Genomic DNA, 22,236 nt, shown 5'->3' on the forward strand with positions numbered 1-22,236 from the left:
TTACGATTCTGTTTTTCTCACTTTTCAGCTTATTAGCTATAATTCTTTATTTTGTTATAATAGTGACTGCATTAGGGATTATGCTGCTATTGCTTAGTCGCTTCAGTCATGTCCAACTCTTTGTGACTCTACAGTCTGTAGCCCTCCAGGCTCCTCTGTCTATGGGATTCTCTAGGCAAGAGTACTAGAGTGGATTGCTATGACCTCCTCCAGGGGATCTTCCCAACCCAAGGATTGAACCCACATCTCTTATGTCTACCTGCATTGGCAGGCAGGTTCTTTATAACCTGGGAAGCCCATTAGGGATTATAGTTGCATTTTAATCACAGTTAACCTGCATATAATATTGTGCTGCTTCATGTATAGAATAAAAACCTTACAATTGTATACTTGTATTTCTTCATTTTGGGGACTTAGTTATTATTTTACTTATGCATATGTTATAAACAAAAAAACAAAAACAAAAAAATATAACATGTTATAAACAAAAATTTTTATTTTTGTTTAGTCAGTTATCTTTCAGGAGATTCAAATGATAAGAAAATAAATTTTAATTACCATTACAGTTACCATTTCTGGTGCTTTTCTTTAGGGTAGATCCAGAATTGGCAGTCTCTGTAAGGAGTCAAATGATAAATATTGTAGGCCTTTAGGCCATAACTTTATTTGCAGAAACAGGTAGAAGGCTCTAAACTTTGCCAAACTCTGGTGTAGTTTCTTATTTCCATCTTGTGTCATTTTCCTTCTGCCCAAAGGACTTCCTTTACTGTGTGTGTGTGCCCTCTTGAGCACACAAGTCTGCTGGTAAGGGCTTCTTATAGCTCTTGTGTATTTGAAGAAATCTTTATCACTCTGTTGTTTTTAATCTAAAAGCTAACTGTAGAATTTTATATTGATAGGTTTTTTTCTTTTGATACTTTAAGGCTATTACTGCACTCTTTTTTCTTGCATTTTGTTTCTTGGTAAGAAATCTACTGTCATTTTTGTCTCTTTTTTTTATTTCCAGATTGCTTTTAGGATTTTATCACTGTTTTTGAACACTTTGGTTATAATGTGCCTTCACATAGTTTTCTTCACGTTTCTTGTGCTTGGAATTTGCCTTTTAAATCTGTGTTTATAGTTTGCTTCAATCTGGAAATTTTTCTGCCATTAATTAGTCCAATATTTTTTCTGACCTCTCTCTTCCTTTGAAGACTCCATTTACACACATACTAGATTACTTGAAGTTTTTCCAGAACTCATAATGTGCTTTTAATTTTTTGAATTCTGAAAATTTTCTTTCGTGTGTAATAGACTTGGAAAATCCAGGCTTTGGTCTTAAATTCAGAAGCCAGTGAACTAGAAATTTGTGTGAAAGGTTTCATCTTTCTATCTTCAGATGAAAAGCATTGCTTTAAAGATTACCTAGGCAGATAAGTAGATGCTATTTTTAAAGTATTTTCAAGGCTGGAGAACTTTTAGAACACAAAAATGCCAGAGGCTGTCTGGACATTAGTATGAGAGTTTTGCACTGGAGAATCATTAATTTGTTGTCTTTCTACAATTTAGGCAGTCACTGAAGAGAGTATTGCCTTTTTGCAGAAGAGAGTGGTAGAACTAGAGAATGAAAAGGGAGCCTTGCTCCTTAATTCTGTAGAGCTGGAGGAGCTGAAAGCTGAGAATGGTACGTATAAATGAAAACCATAATTCTCTGACCTCTTAACCAACAACTTTTATCACTGTATATGTATAACATGTAGATTCAATGATATTAAAGATCTTAGCACAGCTGATAGTTATTGAAGTTAGGATGAATACACATTAAACAATTTGAACACAATACCAGTGTTTACATAAGTATAACATTTTGCAGTATGGGCTTTAAATGCTGCAGGAGATCTGTATTATATTCATTTTGGAGTGGCCAAGGAATCGTCTCAGATGTATGGCTCGAATAGGACCTTAATAAGACAATGACTTTTTAAATAGGTAAAATAGAGAAAGAACTTTTCCAGTAACAAATTTGTGGGATGAGGTAACAGAGATCAGTATAAGTAAAGATTTAGAGGTAGAAACCATTTTGTTTTTTGCTCATGCTATAGACTGCTTAGAACCTTATCCTTTTTCTCTAGCCTGGCTATTTCTTGAACTCATCTTTCAGGCCTCAATGAGGGCATTAACTTTTTGAGAAGTTGGTCCTAATCTCCCAAAGTTGGATTAATGCATTTTTGTGCTTCTAAAATTCATTTTCAAGGGCAGGGGTCATTTTTTTTTTTTCATCTTTTGCTTTACCCTTTACCAGAAACTAGAATAGTACCTAGCAAATGAGTGACTGCTGAATAAAGTTTTGTTGGATTGAACTAAATTTAGCGCTTTATTCTATTGAACTATGTGTGAACAGTTAGTAAGAATGAAGATATACTTCCTTCCTTTTGTCACCTGCTTCACAAGGACCTTATAGCTTTAGTAACTTGTAGTTAATAATGCTTCACTTATCTAATTTATCCTGGAGTAACTGACTACTGTGCTTTAAGAGTGAGAATGAATACCAAGTAAAGTTCGTACAATTTCCTAAAGTCTATACCAAAATTTCCAACTTAACCATTGTACAGTTCCACTTAGCTATAAACTAAGGTATATAGGGATCATATACCTTTATTAGACTAGTCCTACCATTGCTGATAAAGAATACCACAAATTCAACTCATTATTCAACCCACTTAACCCACTTCTCTGAGGCCTTATCCATGATGTTTATTTTGCAGTTTTGCAAGCAGTCTCTGTCACTTTCATGTGGCTCATTATGGTTTAGAGGTTACATGAGTTCTGTTCTCTTTGCTCTTTACTGCAGGGGTCGCTGGCCCTAAGGTTTTCTGTATTAGTTTTCATGTCTGGTTACCCTTGTTTTATGAGTCATGTTCTATTAATAGTAAACTCACCTTTTGTGCTTCCATTTCTACCACTGTGCTCCTTCCTCAAATACTTGTGAAATGTCTGAACATATTATATACAGTCTTGAATTCATTTGTTTCATGAATGTTCATTTATTCATTCAGCGAATATCTGTGGTGCCTTTCCTATGTACTGGGGACTACTCTAGTTGCTGAGGATACTGCTCCGAACATATTAGAAGACAAGACAGGCCATAAACATGTATATACATAAGAAAATTTCAGAGAGTGACAAATACTAGGATGAAAATAGAACAGGCTACTGCACATGTGTCTGGGGGAAGGAGAAAGTAGTGTCCGAGTGGTCAGGGTAGGCCTCTCTGATCACTGGTTCCTGAATGATGAAAAGGGGAGAGCCACACAAAAGAGACTGAACACATCTCATTCCAAGCAGGGAAGAGCAGTGTAAACACCCTGAGGTATGAATAAACTTGATATGTTTTCAGATAGAAGCAAGCCCAGTGTTCTTGGAAGTAGAATGAGCAAAAGGGGAGCAGTATAGAGTTTGTAGAATAAGTGGGGTCAAATCATGTGGGTCATATTAAAACACTTGGATGTAGTGTAAAAAATAAGCTTTTTTGTTTGTAATAAGCTTTTTTGTTTGTTTCGTATACTTGTCTTAGCTTCTCAGAAAGAGTATAAACTTCTTGGGGGCTTACTAACACTCAATATTTTTATCCTCCAAGGTACTACTACCCTTTTTAGATATCCACATTGTAATAAGACATGGGGGCAAACTCAGAAGACTGAATTCTGATCCTAGCTGTATGAACTAGCTGTAGGACATGTCATTTCTTTGTTTCCTCATATGGTCATTGAAGAGATTGGATAGCTCCTTTTTATGCTAAAATTTGATGTCCTTATGAACATATGTGAAAGAATGTAGAAGACATTTTAAGTGCTATATTAATGCATGATGTATAATATGAACACAGAAAAGTTATAGATAAGTTACATTTATTTCCCTAGAATTCCCAAATTATGCTGTAGAAATAGCTGCTTTTCATCATGTGCTCTGGCTTTTTTTTTTTCCCCCTTTAAAGCCTTCCACTATGTATTATACTTCACTCAGGTTAATCATTAACACCCACTACCCTTCTATCTTATATCTCATCTTTTCATCTTCTTTTGCCACTTCTTTATTTTAATAAAATAAGGGTTTTATCTCCCCCAAACTAGTCTGTTCTTTCCTCTTGGCTATTTCATGCATCTCAAATAGCCTCACACACAATCATACCTCTGTTTTGTTTTTTTTTTTCCAAACACTTCTACATTTACCTTCTAAGGCTATTTATTTTGTGACTTTCAGAAAAACTATCCTCTCAGATTACTCTCCTGGAGTCTCAGAAGAGAACTGGAGAGGTAGATAGAGAAGTCCATGAGGTAAGTGATGCATTCTTAAAATAATGAGAATATGAGCTCGATCAGGGAGGTGGTTTCAGGCCTAAGCTTTTGTACAGTTTTCTAATGTCAACAGAGAATTACATTACCTAGAAAGTGAGATTTAAGAGAGTTGTAATGGTTATTATTTCTCATTTACTCTCATTTGTTTATAAATATTTGGACATTTTATTTGTGTTGAACCAATGCAAGTACAGTAGCATTTATTTGGTATTTGATATTCTATTTTGCATGCTGGGTTATCATTTATCTCAACTTCTTTGCCCATCTCAGAAAGTTTCTCAGTAAAGAAATTAGGTGAAAATCTCCAGTCTCGCCCCACCACCCCCTTCTCATTTGGCACAGTTTCACTTAGGATTATATTCAAAAGGTATCCTTAAAGAATGGTGCTTTTTATAACCTGAAAATCATTATAAGAAATGTGTGATTGCTCAATATTCTGCTAATTTAAGATGATTGTTGGCTGTATTGTGTTTAATTGTCCTTCCATTTAGGAAGTCAGTGATGGGGAATTTCCTGGTGGTCCAGTGGTTAGGACTCCATGCTTTCACTGCCAAGGGCCTGGGTTTGATCCCTGATTAGGGAACTAAGATCACACAAGCCATGTGGCATGGCCAGAAAAAAAATGAAAAAGAAGAAGTGAGTGATAGACTCATAAATGGCCTTGAGGAATAATGTAACTTCTTTACAATAGTGTCTGCTTACTTATTGTATTAGAGTTCTCTAGAGAAACAGAATTAATAGGAAGTGCAATATATATAAACAGGCTTTATTTTAAGGAATTGGCTCATGTAATTGTGGAGGCTGACAAATTCAAAATTGCAGGGTAGGCTAGCACACTGGAGACCCAGAGAAGTTGCAGTTTGAATCTGAAGGTAGTCTGCAGGCAGAATTTCTTCTTTTTGGAGGAGGGCCATCTTTTTTTGGTTATGGCCTTTAACCAATTAGTGAAGCCCATCCACGTTATGGAGAGCAGCCAGCTTTACTCAGAGTCTGCTGGTTTAAATCTTCACTTTATCTAAAAATACCTCAACAGAAACATTTGGAGTAATGTTTGACCAATTATCTCAGTATTGTGGGCTAACCAAATTTGAGGCATAAAGTTAACCTCCACATTTACATTCAATTATGTTTTCATATGATGTTCTGTTCACAAAATTGTGAAAAGTGGACTAAATTTTGAAAATAATTTTAACATTATATGGTTACTGACAAATTATGAGAGTTTAGTAGTGAAAAATGAATCTTGTTTAGCCAAGGAGATGCTTAATGTTTTAAGATGCTTAGCAATTAATGTCTAGTGAAAACAAATGCAAGAGCAGATAAGAAATATGGGAATCTATTAAGAAAAACAAAATATCCAGAAGGGAGAACAAACAGGAAACAGTGGAAAAGTAAGGGGAAAAAAGCTCCACAGAAATTGTAAAAGCAAGGGTGACTAAGATAATTCCTTGGGATAAGAGAGAGTGAATAGAAAGGGTCCATAGAAAATGTAAGCACAGTCTAAAGGGGAAGACTAATACCAGAAGGAAAAGTGAGAGTGGCTAGAAAGAGCAAAGTTATCCACTTTCTGCTCTCTGATGTATAACATTGACTTTAAAAAAAAATCAAGCCAAAGTTAATTGAACTCTATAGATAGGATAGGGAGCAGCAGAGAATGAGACTAGGGAAGGAAGAGAGTGAGTGAAATGGCATGATAGATAGTTAGTAAAGAGGAAATAAGAATACTTAGGATATGAGACCAGGAAAAGGAGTTAGTTGTATTTCCATCTTCTGGCAAAAGTGATGCCTTGACTATATTAGATTTTTCATGTATGTAGGAATGGATAAATAGTAATGTGACATGAGGAAATTATAAAGGAAATTTTCCTCTGCTAAAAGTGTGTCCAGTTTTGGTTTCTAGAAATGTGAGTATAAGTAATACAGAGAGTGAAGAATTTTAAACAGTTAAAAGTGCTAATGAAAAATGATGAGATAATAACTTTCTGTAAAATAATATATAGTTCTGAAGTAATGATTTCTTTTCTTTTACTCAATGGCTGAAAATGATACCAAGATAATAGGTAATATTCATTGAGGGCTTACTGTGTGCCAGCTTCTGCTAGTGAATGGCAGAGATGTGAACTCTGGCAGCTGGACTGCAGAGCTTGTGTGCTTGGCCACCACATTGTTTGACAATCCCCTAGTTTGTTTGTTTTTTTTTCCTTCGTATCAAGTTGGAATTTTTTGGGGGGTGGGGAGAAAAGCTGCTGTTGACAAAGATGGATATTTTATTATGTATATGGTTCCCAAACTCATTTAATAAAATACTAAATTTACCATGAAATTCACTGGTTTTGTCCCAGGAAGACAATTATGGAAATAATTTATATGGATTGAGCAGTCTAATACAGTAAGCTTTGTAATAGTAACTTGGTTAATATTTTGTCACATGGGTCCGTAATTTCTTCCCAAGCTCCAGCAGAACTCTTCTTTGATTATTTTATCCTGGTACTTTATCTTAATCAACTTGTCTGATAATCTGTTTGTCTGTTAATAGCTATCTTATCTAATACTTCCTATTCCAATAAATAGTTTAGGAAAAGGAATCCTGTAACTTATTTCTTGGCATGAGATGAAACAAAAATTTATTTCTTGCTTTGCTTTTTATTTGTAAGTAGTTCTTAGGAGAAATAAGCAGTTTTAATCTGAAGAAAAAGTTTCCCAAGTGAGGAATATTTAGAAAATGAGTCCCAGGTTTCCTTAGGTCTTATGAATATGACTTGACTTCAGTGCGGGATTGACAGGATGCCCTCAGAGGTCCAAGTTGGGAAATAAAAACTGATTTTAAAAGTATTTAGCAGTTTTGCGGTAGGAAAGTTTGGATGGAAAGTTTTCGGTTTTGTAAAATGCACAAAATACCAGTTTTTAGTTAGGCTCTTTCCTATAAAACATTTGATTGAGGTGCTTTCTTTTTTTTTTTTTAAAAAAAAAAACAACAGGTGAGCATGGTTGATATTACCAGGCTCAACAAAAGCAGTTTTTCTGCTGAGGAAAGTGGACAAGATGCCCTGGAGAACACATTTACTCAGAAGCATAAAGAACTATCTGTTTTATTGCTGGAAATGAAAGAAGCTCAAGAGGAGATTGCATTTCTTAAGCTGCAGCTTCAAGGCAAAAGGGCAGAAGGAGACCCTGAGTTCCTTGATCAGAAAGAAATGAAACAGATAGAGAGTGAAGGAATACCTCCAGTTAAAATGACAGTGTTGCTTGAAGATACAGGGCAGCATTTTCCACCGACACCAGATAAAGAGAGCAGCCGCACAACAACTGAGAAAGGAGAGCAGATGAGCCCCGAACACCAGCATAGACCATCTGAGGAAATATCTTTAACTTACACCGGAGTGGAATTAAAATCAGCCGAGCAGGACAATGATGATAAACCCTCTTCTGCTGCCCCAGGTATTTGTCAGTGTCACCAGGATGAATTAGAAAGACTAAAAGGTCAAGTTTTGGAGCTTGAGGTAAACCTTCATAAAGCAGAAGAAATCTATGAGAAAAATTTAGATGAGAAAGCGAAGGAAATAAGCATGCTAACCCAGCTGATAGAAGAGTTTAAGAAAAATGCTGAAAACACCAACAATGCCTTTACTGCTTTGTCTGAAGAAAGAGACCAGCTTCTTGCTCAGGTGAAGGAACTTTGTGTGGTAACGGACCTGAGGGCTCAGGTACAGCAACTAGAAGTGAGCCTTGCAGAAGCAGAAAGGCAAAGAAGACTTGACTATGAAAGTCAGACTGCTCATCACGACTTGCTCACTGAACAGATCCACAGCCTCACCATAGAAGCCAAATCTAAAGATGTGAAGATTGAAGTTTTACAGAATGAACTAGATGGTGTGCAGGTTCAGTTTTCTGAGCAAAGTACTTTGATCAAAAGCCTGCAGAGCCAGCTGCAGAAGAAGGAGAGTGAAGTGCTTGAGGGGGCAGAACGTGAGAGGGAGGTCTCAAATAAGGTGGAAGAACTTTCACAGGCTCTTTCACAGAAGGAACTTGAAATAGCAAAAATGGATCAACTCTTACTAGAAAAAAAGAAAGATGTGGAAATACTCCAACAGACCATTGAGGAGAAGGATCAGCAAGTGACAGAACTCAGCTTTAGTATGACGGAGAAAATGGTTCAGCTTAATGAAGAGAAATTTTCTCTTGGGGTTGAAATAAAGACTCTTAAAGAACAGCTGAATTTATTATCCAGAGCTGAAGAGACCAAAAAAGAGCAGATGGAAGAAGATAAAGAAATTGTTTCCAGCATTAAACAGAATTATGATGAGTTGAGCCCAGCAGGACTAATAAGTAAAGAAGAACTTCAACGTGAATTAGACCTTGTAAAGAAAGAAAGTGAGCAGAGAAAGAGAAAGCTCCAGGCTGCTCTTATTAATAGAAAGGAACTTCTACAGAAAGTCAGTAGATTAGAAGAGGAATTGGCCAAAGTGAAAGATGAACCCAGCAAAGAGATCCTGCTCCATGAGAGTGAGAGGAGGGAAGTGGAGGAAGATAAAGAAAGCAAAGAAGACTTAGAAAAACGTGTGACTTCTAAGTGCCAAGAAATAGAAATGTCTTTAAAACAGATAATATCTGAGAAGGAAATGGAACTAGAGCACATTAGGAAGGATTTGGAAGAAAAGGCAGCAATAGAAGAACAGTTACAGGCTGTGGTCAAACAGATGAATCAGAATTTGCAGGAGAAGACAAACCAGATAGATCTGCTCCAAGCAGAAGTTGTTGAAAACCAAGCAATTATCCAAAAGTTAACCACAGGTAACAAGGATGCAGGTGATGGAGACTCAGCAGCACCTGTAAAAGAAGCAGTGGCCATCAGTCCACTTGGTGCCGGCAGTGGAGAACACTGGAAACCAGAACTGGAAGAAAAAATAGTCGACCTTGAAAAAGAAAAGGAGCAACTTCAAAAGAAGCTACAGGAAGTATTAACCTCTCGCAAGGTGATTCTAAAAAAGGCACAGGAGAAAGAAAGACATCTTAGGGAGGAGCTAAAGCAACAGAAGGATGACTATAATCGCTTGCAAGAACAGTTTGATGAGCAAAGCAAGGAAAATGAGAACATTGGGGACCAACTAAAACAACTGCAGATTCAAGTACAGGAATCTATGGACAGAAAACTCCCAGGCAGTGGCCAGCAGGAACCAGGCGCTCCCACTCAAGGTTTAGAAGAACCTTTATTCAAAACCACCAAACAGCAGCCTGTTCAATCTGTTTCAGAGTCTGACTTGCACCCAGACTGGCCTTCTCATCTTGGAGATACAGATGCTCTGCAGGGCAATGCTGCTATTGCCCAGATTAAGACCCAGCTGAAAGAAATAGAGGCTGAGAAAGAAGAGTTAGAGTTAAAGGTTAACTCTACAATAAATGAGCTGACTAAAAAATCAGAAGAAGTATTTCAGTTACAAGAGCAGATAAATAAACAGGATTTAGAAATCCAAAGTCTGAAGGCAGAGTCCTGTGAAGCTGAAGCCCACGCAGAAACCCTGAGGCAAAAACTGGAAAGCAGTCAACTAGAGATTGCTGGATTAGAGCAGTTAAGAGACTTGAAGCCTGAACTAGATGAACTGCAAAAACTCATAAGCAAAAAGGAAGAAGAAGTTAGATACCTTTCTGGACTGCTTAGTGAAAAGGAAACAGCCCTTACTAAAGTACAAACGGAGATAACAGAACAAGAGGATTTAGTAAAGGCACTGCGTACACAGCTGGAAATGCAAGCCAAAGAACATGATGAGAAGATAAAGCAGTTCCAGGTGGAGCTTTGCGAACTGAAGCAGAAACCAGAAGAGACTGGAGAAGAAAGTAAAGCAAAACAGCAAATACAGAGGAAGCTGCAAGCTGCCCTCATTTCCCGAAAGGAAGCACTAAAGGAAAACAAAGGTCTCCAGGAGGAGTTGTCTTTGGCCAGAGACACCATTGAGCATCTCACTAAGTCTCTGGCAGATGTGGAAAACCAAGTTTCTGCTCAAAATAGGGAAAAAGATGTATTCTTAGGAAAGTTAGCTCTTCTTCAGGAAGAAAGAGATAAACTCATTGCAGAAGTGGACAGATCTTTAATGGAAAATCAAAGTCTCAGTGGTTCTTGTGAAAGTCTGAAATTAGCACTGGAGGGTCTTACTGAAGACAAGGAAAACTTAATGAAGGAAATTGAATCTTTGAAATGTTCCAAGATTGCAGAAAGCACTGAGTGGCAAGAGAAACACCAAGAATTGCAAAAGGAATATGAAATTCTTCTGCAGTCCTATGAGAATGTTAGTAATGAGGCAGAAAGAATTCAGCATGTCGTAGAAACTGTGAGGCAGGAGAAGCAGGAACTTTATGGCAAGTTACGAAGCACAGAAGCAAACAAGAAAGAAACAGAAAAGCAGTTGCAGGAAGCTGAACAGGAAATGGAGGAGATGAAAGAAAAGATGAGAAAGTTTGCTAAATCTAAACAGCAGAAAATCCTAGAGTTGGAAGAAGAGAATGAGCGGCTTAGGGCAGAGGTACATCCTGCAGGAGATACATCTAAAGACAGTATGGAGGCACTTCTTTCTTCCAATTCCAACATGAAGGAGGAGCTGGAAAGGGTCAAAACAGAATATAAAACCCTTTCTGAGGAGTTTAAGGCCTTAAAGGCAGAGAAGGACTCTTTAAGTGAAGAGGTTCAACATTTAAAGCATCAGATAGAAGATAATGTGTCCAAACAAGCGAGCCTGGAGCCCACTGAGAAGCATGACAACCAGATGGCTGTCACTGAAGAGGCGACCCCGTCTGCTCCAGGTGAGGCTGATGAGCAAGATTCCCCAGGGATGAACACAAGGCCTGAAAATTTAGAATCCACTCTATCAGAGAACAATGCCAAGCCTGACATATGTGAGAATGTCAGCTTACATGATGAAATTAATAACTACCTTCAGCAGATTGATCAGCTCAAAGAAAGAATCACTGAATTAGAGGAAGGCAGGCAGAAAGACAAGGACTTTAGCCAGAATTTAGAAAACGAGAGAGATGCTTTATTGAGTCAAATAGCGGCAAAGGATGGTGAACTAAAAATGCTTCAGGAAGAAGTAACCAAAATAAACCTATTAAATCAGCAAACCCAAGAAGAACTTGCCAGAGTTACCAAGTTAAAGGAGACAGCAGAAGAAGAGAAAGATGATTTGGAAGAGAGGCTTATGAATCAGTTAGCAGAACTTAATGGAAGCATTGGGAATTATTATCAGGATGTTACAGATGCCCAGATCAAAAACGAGCTACTAGAATCCGAAATGCAGAACCTTAAAAAGTGTGTGAGTGAATTGGAAGAAGAAAAGCAACAGTTAGTCAAGGAGAAAACTAAGGTGGAATCAGAAATACGAAAGGAATATATGGAGAAAATACAAGGCGCTCAGAAAGGACCTGGCAATAAAAGCCATGCGAAGGAACTGCAGGAGCTGCTAAAAGAAAAACAGCAAGAAGTAAAGCAGCTGCAGACGGATTGTATTAGGTACCAAGAGAAAATCAGCGCTCTGGAGAGAACTGTTAAGGCTCTAGAATTTGTTCAGACTGAGTCCCAAAAAGATTTGGAAATAACCAAAGAAAATCTGGCTCAAGCCAATGAACACCGCAAGAAGGCAGAATTGGAATTAGCTAGCTTCAAAGTACTGCTAGATGATACTCAAAGTGAAGCAGCAAGGGTCCTAGCAGACAATCTCAAGTTGAAAAAGGAGCTTCAGTCAAATAAAGAATCCATTAAAAGCCAAATGAAACAAAAGGATGAAGATCTTGAGCGAAGACTGGAGCAAGTAGAGGAGAAACACCTGAAAGAGAAGAAGAATATGCAAGAGAAACTGGATGCTTTGCGTAGAGAAAAAGTCCACTTGGAAGAGACATTTGGAGAGGTTCAGGTCACCTTGAACAAGAAAGACAAGGAAGTTAAGCAACTTCAGGAAAACCTGGATAGTACTGTGGCCCAGCTGGCAGCTTTCACTAAGAGCATGTCTTCCCTCCAGGATGATCGGGACAGGGTGATAGATGAAGCCAAAAAGTGGGAGAGGAAGTTCAGTGATGCTATTCAGACCAAAGAAGAAGAAATTAGACTTAAAGAGGAGAATTGCAGCGTTCTAAAGGATCAGCTTAGGCAGATGTCCATCCATATGGAGGAACTGAAGATCCACATTTCCAGGTAAATGAATAATAACTCTTTTAGCTCTTCCAAACGAAATTGAAGGCAAAGGAAGTCATAAACTATTTCCATTCCCTTTAATATTATGGGACTAATTTTGGTGTAAATTTCCCCCCAGAAAATGTATTCCCTCTCCCTTCCATCTCACTGTCTGTCTGTTTTTTGCAAATGACTTTCTGCTACAACTTGTCTTGGCATGAAAAATTAATTTACTTCTCTACCCATTTTTCTGTTGAGAGATCTCTTAGACTTTTTCCTTTCTTTTTATTTTCATTTCTACTGTCCTTGCCCATCTCTGAATTTTTACCATAGTGTAAATTTCTATACTCTCAAATTACTGTCTTAGCCTTTGAAATTATCTCCTCTTTTCTCTTCCCCATATTCCACATCCATTTATATTGCATATGCCTGCTGGAGTTATTTTCCTCAAACTCCAGTTTTATATCACTTTAGTTCAGGAACTAACAGCGTCCCCACACTATACTCTTTCATTTTTAGTAGAATCCCTCTGCTCAGAGACAGGTTTCCTCATTTGCCTCTCATACCAAGGTTATTTCATTCAGGGGCCAGACAACAGCTTATCTAGAACCAAGTACAAATTGGGGGCACTCTTCAGAGTATCCAAACTCATGTCACTAAATTAACAACAGACTTTGGAGTTTATTTTTATATAAATTCTTAGATGCAATATACCTTTAATACAGAACATTCATAGAACTGATACCTCTTTATTAAAAACACCTTCAATTATGAATGTTTATTCATTTATAGATCTGAGTACCTGTTGTGTTTCTTAGGCATCAAGTACTTTTCCATTGAAATCTGTAATTAATGACCTTCTTTTTTTCTAGGCTTGAGCATGACAAACAGATGTGGGAGTCCAAAGCTCAGACAGAGGTCCAGATTCAGCAGAAGGTCTGTGATACTCTGCAAGGAGAAAACAAAGAACTTTTGTCCCAGCTCGAAGAGACTCAAAATCTATACCGTAGTTCTCAGGATGATTTAGCTAAGTTGGAATCAGAACTGAAGATTCTCAGAGACCAGTCAACTGATTTAAATAACTCTCTAGAAAAATTTAAGGAAAATAAAGAAAATTTGGAAGGGATCATAAAGCAGAAAGAAGCTGATATCCAGAATTGTAAGTTCAGTTATGAGCAGCTGGAGACTGATCTTCAGGCCTCCAGGCAACTGACCAGTAGGCTGCATGAAGAAATAAACATGAAGGAGCAGAAGATTATAAGCCTGCTTTCTGCCAAGGAACAGGCAGTCCAAGTGGCCGTGGCTGAACTGCATCGGCAGCATGATAAAGAAATTAAAGAACTGGAAAATCTGCTGTCCCAGGAGGAAGAGGAGAACACTGTCTTAGAAGAGGAGAACAAAAAAGTTGTTGACAGAACCAATCAGCTTATGGAAGCACTGAAAAACATAAAAAAGGAGAATATGCAGCAGAAGGCGCAGTTGAATTCCTTCGTTAAATCCATGTCTTCCCTCCAGGATGACCGAGACCGCATAGTCAGTGACTACCAACAGCTGGAAGAACGACATCTCTCCGTGATCTTGGAAAAAGACCAACTCATTCAAGATGCTGCCACTGAGAATAATAAGCTGAAGGAAGAAATCCGATGCTTGAGAAGTCATATGGATGACCTTAATTCTGAGAATGCCAAGCTCAATGCAGAGCTTATCCAGTATAGAGAAGACCTGAACCAAGTGTTATCAAAGAAAGACTGTCAGCAAAAGCAGCTCCTTGAAGCTCAGCTTCAGCAGGTCAAGGAGGTGAAAGGTGAATATGCTAAATTAGAAGCAAAGCTCAAGGAGTCTGAAGAAGCAAGGGAGGAGCTGCAGAGGTCCTCTCTTGCCCTCCAGGAGGAGAAACAAGATTTAGCTAAAGAGACTGAGAGCTTGAAAGTCTCTCTATCGCAATTAAAGAAACAGTTGACAGCCTTGCAAGAAGAAGGTACTCTAGGAATATTTCAGGCCCAATTAAAAGCCAAAGAAGAAGAGGTACAGAAGTTAAGTACTGTCTTTTCTTCCTCTCAGAAGAGAGTTATGGAACTGGAAGAGGAATTGGTTAATGTTCAGAAGGAAGCTGCCAAGAAGGTAGGTGAAATTGAAGACAAACTGAAGAAAGAATTAAAGCATCTTCATCACGATGCAGGGATAATGCGCAATGAAACTGAGACAGCAGAAGAGAGGGTGGCGGAGCTAGCAAGAGATCTGGTGGAGATGGAACAGAAGTTACTCATGGTCACCAAAGAAAATAAAGATCTCACAGCACAAATCCAGTCTTTTGGAAGGTCAATGAGTTCCCTACAAAACAGTAGAGATCAGGCGCATGAGGAACTTGAGGAACTGAAAAGGAAATATGAGGCCAGTCTGAAGGAGTTGGCACAGCTGAGAGAACAGGGCCTCATAAGCAGGGAGAGAGATGTTCTTGTTTCTAAAGCAGCATTTCCAGTGATTTCCACTGAGGATAACAGCTTGCCCCACCTTGAGAAACTTAACCAGCAGCTTCTGTCCAAAGATGAGCAACTGCTTCACTTGTCCTCACAACTGGAAGATTCTTACAACCAAGTGCAGTCCTTTTCCAAGGCTATGGCCAGCCTGCAGAATGAGAGAGATCGCCTATTGAGTGAACTGGAGAAATTACGCAAGTCAGAGGACGGGAGGCAGAGGTCCCCAGCCCCACCTGCAACCAGCCCTGCTGAAGTACAGAGTTTAAAAAAAGCTATGTCGTCACTCCAGAATGACCGCGACCGACTAGTGAGTGTTTAGTTTTTTCTTTCCGGTCTTCTTCTGAGAGTTTTTGAAACTTTCTTTAAATTGATTTTCATTTTTACAGAAAATGGTAAAAATTTTTATTCATTTTAACTTGGTATTCTGGGATGATCTCATATGCCCCACAGATTGTTTTTGGTCTTAGAGAAACATTATTTAAATTACTTTAAATCTTCCATTGCTGTTTTAAAAAAATTACAGATTTCCTTTGCAAGAACTCACCATGGATCACGAAAGGACTAAGAGATGGAGAGCTATTTTATATATTTTATACACACACACACGCACGCACACACACACGTGTTTCTGGAATTTGTCATAGTTTAATTGAATGAAAGTATTGGGATCACTTAAGTGCTTTTTCACACTGATAGTTTAGTAAAATCTGGTAGAATTAAGGGTAAAGAGGAGTCGGCTTATTTTTGTACTTATCTAAACACAACCCTACTTTGTCAAAAAAAAAAAAAGTTAAATGTAAAAGGGATTAATTTAAATAATTTTACATGACTATTTAGTAAAGCTTTATTTGCAGACTGAATCATTTTCCCACTTTGCTTTATATATCCAACTTTTTTTTTTTTAATCTTAGAGAAAGATAAGGAAGATCTCCAGTGTTAAATTTTTACTGCTTTTAAGAGGATCCCATAGTTTAATCCAGGTCTTTTTTTTTTTTTTTTCCCCTGAAAACTTGCATATTATCAAAATTTAGAGGCAAAACTAGAACTGTATGAGCCCAGCCAGGCTGTGAGGATTCTACTTTGTGACATTATTCTTTTCACTTTCATGACAGTTTCTTAACTCTGTCTAGGCCATATACTCAAATGGGCAATAAATTGAGCTTCAAAAGGCTAAATTTTCTATTTTTAAATCCAGAATATGAAAATTCTAGTTTTTAAGATTGAAAGTGAAAGTGAAGTCGCTCAGTCATGTCCGACTCTGTGACCCCATGGACTGTAGCCTACCAGGCTCCTCCGTCCATGGGATTTTCCAGGCAAGAGTACTGGAGTGGGGTGCCATTTCTTTCTCCAGGGGATCTTTCCAACCCTGGGATCGAACCCAGGTCTCCTGCATTGCAGGCAGACGCTTTACCGTCTTAAGCCACCATTATTAGCCCAGGGGAAAAAATTAATTTCTCCTAAACTGTAAAGTCTTATGCAGATTTTTTTTTTCTTGGTAGATAATATGTTCATTCATATTACATTTAATACTGAATATTTATAGACAATCTTTTTTCCCTTTTGTAATCTGAACAAAACCTCCCTTTTCAGCTACAATTTTGACATTAATACAACTTAGGCATATTTATTTTTATTTTTAAAATAGTTTCAGTTTAGCTGACTTTGTTCTAGGAGCTTAAGCTTTTGTCATTGTTTTCAGAATGCAAATGCAAAAAGTTTTCTTCAGGACCATATATACCTCACATATAGTTTATAGCAGAGGTCCCCAGCCTCCAGGCGCAGACTGGTATCTCCTTCAGATAGCAGTGGCGTGAGACTAGAAATAAAGTGCACAATGAATGAAACGTGCTTGAATCATCCCCAAACCATCCCCATTCCACCCGCCCCCGGTCGCGGAAAACTGTCTTCCGTGAAACTGGTCCCTGGTGCCAAAAAGGTTGGGGACTGCTGACTTATCCAGGTGTTGATTATCTTCTAGGTCAAAATCTTTTTCCTGAAAGCTGGTAGGATAGAGTCTGAATTAGCTATGTTTTATTCAATGAGTTGCTTTACTATTTTTAGCTATTGTAAATACTAGGGACTAAACTTTCCATCTCTTAACCCCTGTTCTATTAATACCTTTTTGTCTGCTGGATATTTACAAGCCAAAGCATTTTTTATTTATTTGATTTTTTTCTTAATATATATATTTATTGAAGTACAGTTGACTTACAATGTTTTAGGTACACAGCAAGGTGATTTAGTTATACATATACACATATATTATTTTTGAAATTATTTTCAAAATACTGACTATAGTTACCTATGCTATAAAGCCAGCCTTTTTTAATTTCCATATAACTCATAGAAATGTTCTTCTGTTTCCTAAGGCTCTAACTGTCTATGATTTTATTTCATTTAATCATCAAAGTCTGTCATTTCTTTTTTAAAATTTTTGTACAATTCTTAAAGGTTACTTTTGATTTACAGTTATTACAAAATATTGGCTGTATTCCTGCATTGAGCCTATCTAGGGTCTATCATTTCTTTATTCATAGTGTGCCTCAAATATTTCTTTTTTCCTTTCCATCATCAACACCTTAGGATAAATTTTTAACACTTTACCCTTAAATGGTTATAATGTTGGTGCTCCCAGTTGTTACCCCTCCATTGCTGAATACATTTTTCTGAAACTACTCTCTTATTACTGCATTGTTCAGTAACCTTTAAAAAGTATTCTATCTCTAAAATATGCTTAGGATTCAAACCTCTTGGTCTGGTTTTAAGACCCCATGGTTTGTATCTGCCTGTCTTTCCAGCGTCCCCTTCCCTACTCTTTCTCTTATTGTCAGCCATCTGATCTGCTCACCCACAAACTGGTCTACTTACCCACATTACCATCCTCTGAACAAAAATGTCCTCTCCATTTTCCTTTTTTGGGCAAATATTCCTACTCTTTAAAGGTTGTTCCAGAACTTAGATCCTCTGGTCACATTTCCAGATCACTTGATTGTCTATTACCTTCTGTCTGTACTTTCCTCGTGCTTCTCTTTTCCTTTGTCCCATGTTGTCTTGATATATATGGGTGTGTGTGTTTGTGTGTGTAAAATTTCTATACCTTTGTATTTTTTTATTGCACCATTTAAATTTCAAACTCCTGGTAAATGTCATATCTTATACGTGTTTGTATTTCACATGGTTTTTAGCAGAAAGGTAGTTAATCATATGGTAGATAATCAGCAATTGTGGTGGATATTCTCTATCAGTGTGGTTGTTACTGAAAACACTGTTTTCTCTATTTTGTGAAATTGGTGTGTAGGGAGATTATAGGAACTTTTGAGACTGAGGCTTTTACATCTGCCATGACTGAATCATAAAGCCTAATTGCTACTGCTACTGCTGCTAAGTCACTTCAGTCGTGTCCGACTCTGTGCGACCCCATAGACGGCAGCCTATCAGGCTCCCCCATCCCTGGGATTCTCCAGGCAAGGACACTGGAGTGGGTTGCCATTTCCTTCTCCAATGCATGAAAGTGAAAAGTGAAAGTGAAGTTGCTCAGTCGTGTCCGACTCTTCGCGACCCCACGGACTGCAGCCTACCAGGCTCCTCCATCCATGGGATTTTCCAGGCAAGAGTACTGGAGTGGGGTGCCTAAGCAGGGTTATAAATCACATGAAGGCCTGACAGTCTGACTCAGTGATATTGCATACAGGCCCTGCCAGTCTGCTGAGGCCCTTCTGCATACTTACTGAATGTATTATTAACTCCATCGACTCTTCTTTTCCATGCATCTTGTTCTCACTCTGTCTCATGAGCATTGAAATTTCTAGTCTCTCAGCCACTGGCTGCATGTATGATAACATTTCAATCACTGTCAGTTTAAATATTCAGCCCAGGCCAGCAAATTATCACCTCTGCCTAGACTAGGCTTCCTTTCTCTCAGGACCACCTAAGGGAGGAGCTCAGTTTGAAAGGAGCTCAGGTTACTTTGGTCCTCTTCTTTCCATAGTTAAAGGGAAGTTTCCCAAATAAAGTCTGAGGGTCTAAGTGGCAAGGAGTTAATAACCCAGGGGATTCTACTAGGGCGTAACTGACAACTCTGGAAACATTTTGGAGTTTTCATCACCCAAACTTCCTTAGGACTTTCCCATAATCAAAGGAAGCACTTGGACAGTTCCTGTCTAAAGGATGGGGTGCAAATCTCTAGAGGTGCCTTTTCGTTTGTATGTGCACTTCAGTCTGAAAGTGATTTGAGGTAGCGTTTAAAGATATGAGGGGCTTCCCATCTGGGTCAGTGGTAGAGAATCCACCTGCCAATTCAAGAGAAGCAGGAATCTGAGGGACTTCCCCAGTGGCTCAGTGGGTAAAGAATCTGCCTGCAATGCAGGAGACATGGTTTTGATCCCTGGGTTGGGAAGATCCTCTGGAGAAGAAAAAACCCACTCCAGTGTTCAGGTTGCAAAATGGAGTTGCAGAGAGTCTGACACAGTTGGGCGCAAGCACCTCCGGACCTATGTATTACTTTTATTTTCCTTGTCTCCTTTGTTTTTCCTGGAATGAGTAACTGTGTTTTTGTTGTTACTGAGTTTTCTTTGTACTTATCAATGTAATTTAACCCTAGATGTACTGTCATTTATCCACATTTTTCAAGATGTTTATTTTCCTATATGTTTTGTCTTCAGGAAGAAAATTCTCTTGAACTCTCTTTTTTGCTCTTATATGAATCAGTTGCCCTATATTATTCCTAGGACATAATTTTCTTTCTAGAATATCTCCCTCCTGTTCTTTCCTGTGTTAGATCTCCTGTTTCTTATATTCTCTGTTTTCCTCATCTTGGTTTTGTGCCATCATTTTGTTGGAATAAATCAGTAACTCTCCAAGAAAAGATACAGGGGAGGTAAATGTCTAATCATTTCCGGTGGTTTGGTGGAGCACAGAATTCTAGGCTGAAAACGATTTCTCTTCAAAACTGTGAAGACATTGTTCTATTCCCTTTTAGCTTACATTGTGGTTCAGGAGTCCAAAGATTCTGATCCTTCATCCTTTTTATGTGATCTAGTTCTCTCTCTGTTTATCTAGTTCTCTCTCTTATCTTTCTCTCCCTCCCTCATGTCCCTCTCTCTCTCTCTGGAAATACAGTTGGACCTTGAACAATATGGCTTTAAAATGCATGGATTCACTTATACATGGGTTTTCTACAGTAATAAATACTACAGTACTCTAGGATTAGCAGTTGATTGACTCTGTGGATGTGGAACAGCAGATATAGAAGAACCACATATACGAGGGGCTGACAATAAAGTACACATGGATTTTCAACTCACTCTTGTGTTGTTCAGTGGTCAACTGTATATAGAATCTTTCAGTCCAGTATGTTCTGATGTTTCACAATAATGTGTTTTGGCGTGAGTCTATTTTTATTCATCACTCTGTCTAGTCCTTTGAATCTAAGAATTCATGTTCATCAATTTTGAGAAATTCCTTTGAATTCTGTTTTACTACTTTCCCTTGGCCTTTTTTTCCCCTGTGAAAATCCTGTTATTTAGATGTAGGGCCTTCTGGCTTGGTTCTATAATTTTCTTACCTTTTCTATTCTTTTTGTTTTATTTTGGGAAGGTTTTTCTCACCTCTGTCTTATGAATCCTGTATTGAAGTTTTCATATTTGTTATCATGTTTCTGATTTCTAAGGATTTTTTTTTTTTTTTTGGTCTCATGGATAGATGTTCTTAATTTATCTCTCCAAGTAGATTAGGGGCAATTTTGTTCTTTGAAATTTTCTCTTGAGTTTTTCTTTATAGTTTTAAAATTTCTGCTGTAATGCTTCTGATTTCCAATATTCTCTTAAATCTTTGAGTACATGACATGCTTTCCTCTGTTAATGTCTTCTGAATTACTTTTCTTTCAGTTTCTTTTTATCCCTGCCTAATGTTAGCTGTTCTTCAGGGAAGGGTTAATCAGTGGTTTATTCTTCATGTTCAAAGGTGGAGTCTAAAAAATGCTTGTGGGTGGGACTTCCCAACTGTGAGTTTCAGCTCATGGTTATCTTGCTGAGCTTTTTGAGGGCAGTCCCCATGTTGATATCTTTAGTTCCTCTTGGGTTAGTCAGGTTTTCCAAAGAAGACCTCTCCATTTCCTGCATGGATGGTTAAGGCCTCTGTGTCAGAACTCTTCAAGCTGAGTATGGGAAAGTCTTCTAATATTCAGAAAGCATACATTCACTTGATCACTCTGGTGCTGGAGCAGTACCTTTACCTTCAACTGTTCCATAGTCCAGAGACACTCCTTCAACCTTCTCTAAAGGATAAAATTCTAGTTGTCTGTCAGAGTAACAAAAAGTGTGAAATTGGGAGTGTTTTTAGGGATGTTGTTGTTCTTAAGCATCTTTCATCTGATCCTGCTTATTTCAGCTATCACCTCCTCACTACTCCCATCACCATCTTTTCCAAAAAGTACCTAGTGCTCTTAATTCCTAAGCCTTTTGAAGAGTCTGCCAAGTAAGTTCTGTTGGTTCTTGACTTTCCCTACTGCCATCTTAAGACTTGCCATTCCCAGATCTGTTAAGTCAGTTACCATTTATACATCTACTTTTTAGCTTCCAAAATTATTTTCGTTGCTACTGACTCCTCTCTTGTTGTTCTTGTTCATGTGTTTTATGCTTATAAAATATCTTTATTGTAGCTTTAGTGATATTTCCAGATGGGTGAAAGAGATATGTGTTTAGGGCCCCCCTCTTTGCCCTGACATCCTCACATTATTTCTTACTGCCAAGCTTTTAATGAACATTGGGGGTAAAGAGTTAGAAGATATATCTGCAATGTAATAGATAGGCAGGTTTGTTAATTAAAGGCAAGTTCATCATCATCAACACCGCCACTGACTTTTATATGTTAATTTTCTTGTCAAATTCTCATAATCTTTATAAGAGGTACTGTAATTATCTTCATTTTATAGGTGAAGGAAATTAAGGCTTAAAGAGTATGTGAAACATGCCCACTATGTGGGCAGGATAGCTGACTCCAAATTCTAACTGTTCTTAAGCACTGGGCCTGGGCATCACTGCCTTCTTTATAATCAACATCATCTATGGTAGAATTAAGGTTGATATTCATGAACCAGTGTTTAGAAGCCTAGCCAGGGCACATGGTTAAATAGAAAGCCAGTCTATCTTTATACTTTTTATCTTAGGGAGTTACCACCCCCAAGCAGCTGTAAGTCCATTGTCTATCCCATCTCCAGAGTTTTAAATCTAGAATCAGCTTAGGACCTCAGGGCCAGGGGACTGGGAAGTTG

At 38.1% G+C, this 22,236-nt stretch overlaps 1 protein-coding gene across 9 annotated transcripts in view; it reads left to right on the forward strand.

The window, feature by feature from the left end:
- GOLGB1 (golgin B1) overlaps positions 1-22,236 on the forward strand; it is a 76,287-nt gene that overhangs the window by 34,474 nt on the left and 19,577 nt on the right. For all 9 annotated transcript variants that reach the window (XM_086403875.1, XM_086403893.1, XM_086403906.1 and 6 more), the window contains 4 exons: positions 1,549-1,663; positions 4,240-4,313; positions 7,313-12,510; positions 13,362-15,273. In XM_086403875.1, coding sequence (XP_086260001.1) covers positions 1,549-1,663; positions 4,240-4,313; positions 7,313-12,510; positions 13,362-15,273 — 7,299 coding nt within the window. The remainder of the gene's footprint in view (positions 1-1,548; positions 1,664-4,239; positions 4,314-7,312; positions 12,511-13,361; positions 15,274-22,236) is intronic.

The sequence above is a fragment of the Bos grunniens genome, chromosome 1, assembly GCF_055505025.1.
Source record: "Bos grunniens cultivar Pamir isolate PY7600 chromosome 1, Bosgru_T2T1.0, whole genome shotgun sequence".
Lineage (NCBI taxonomy): Eukaryota > Metazoa > Chordata > Mammalia > Artiodactyla > Bovidae > Bos > Bos grunniens.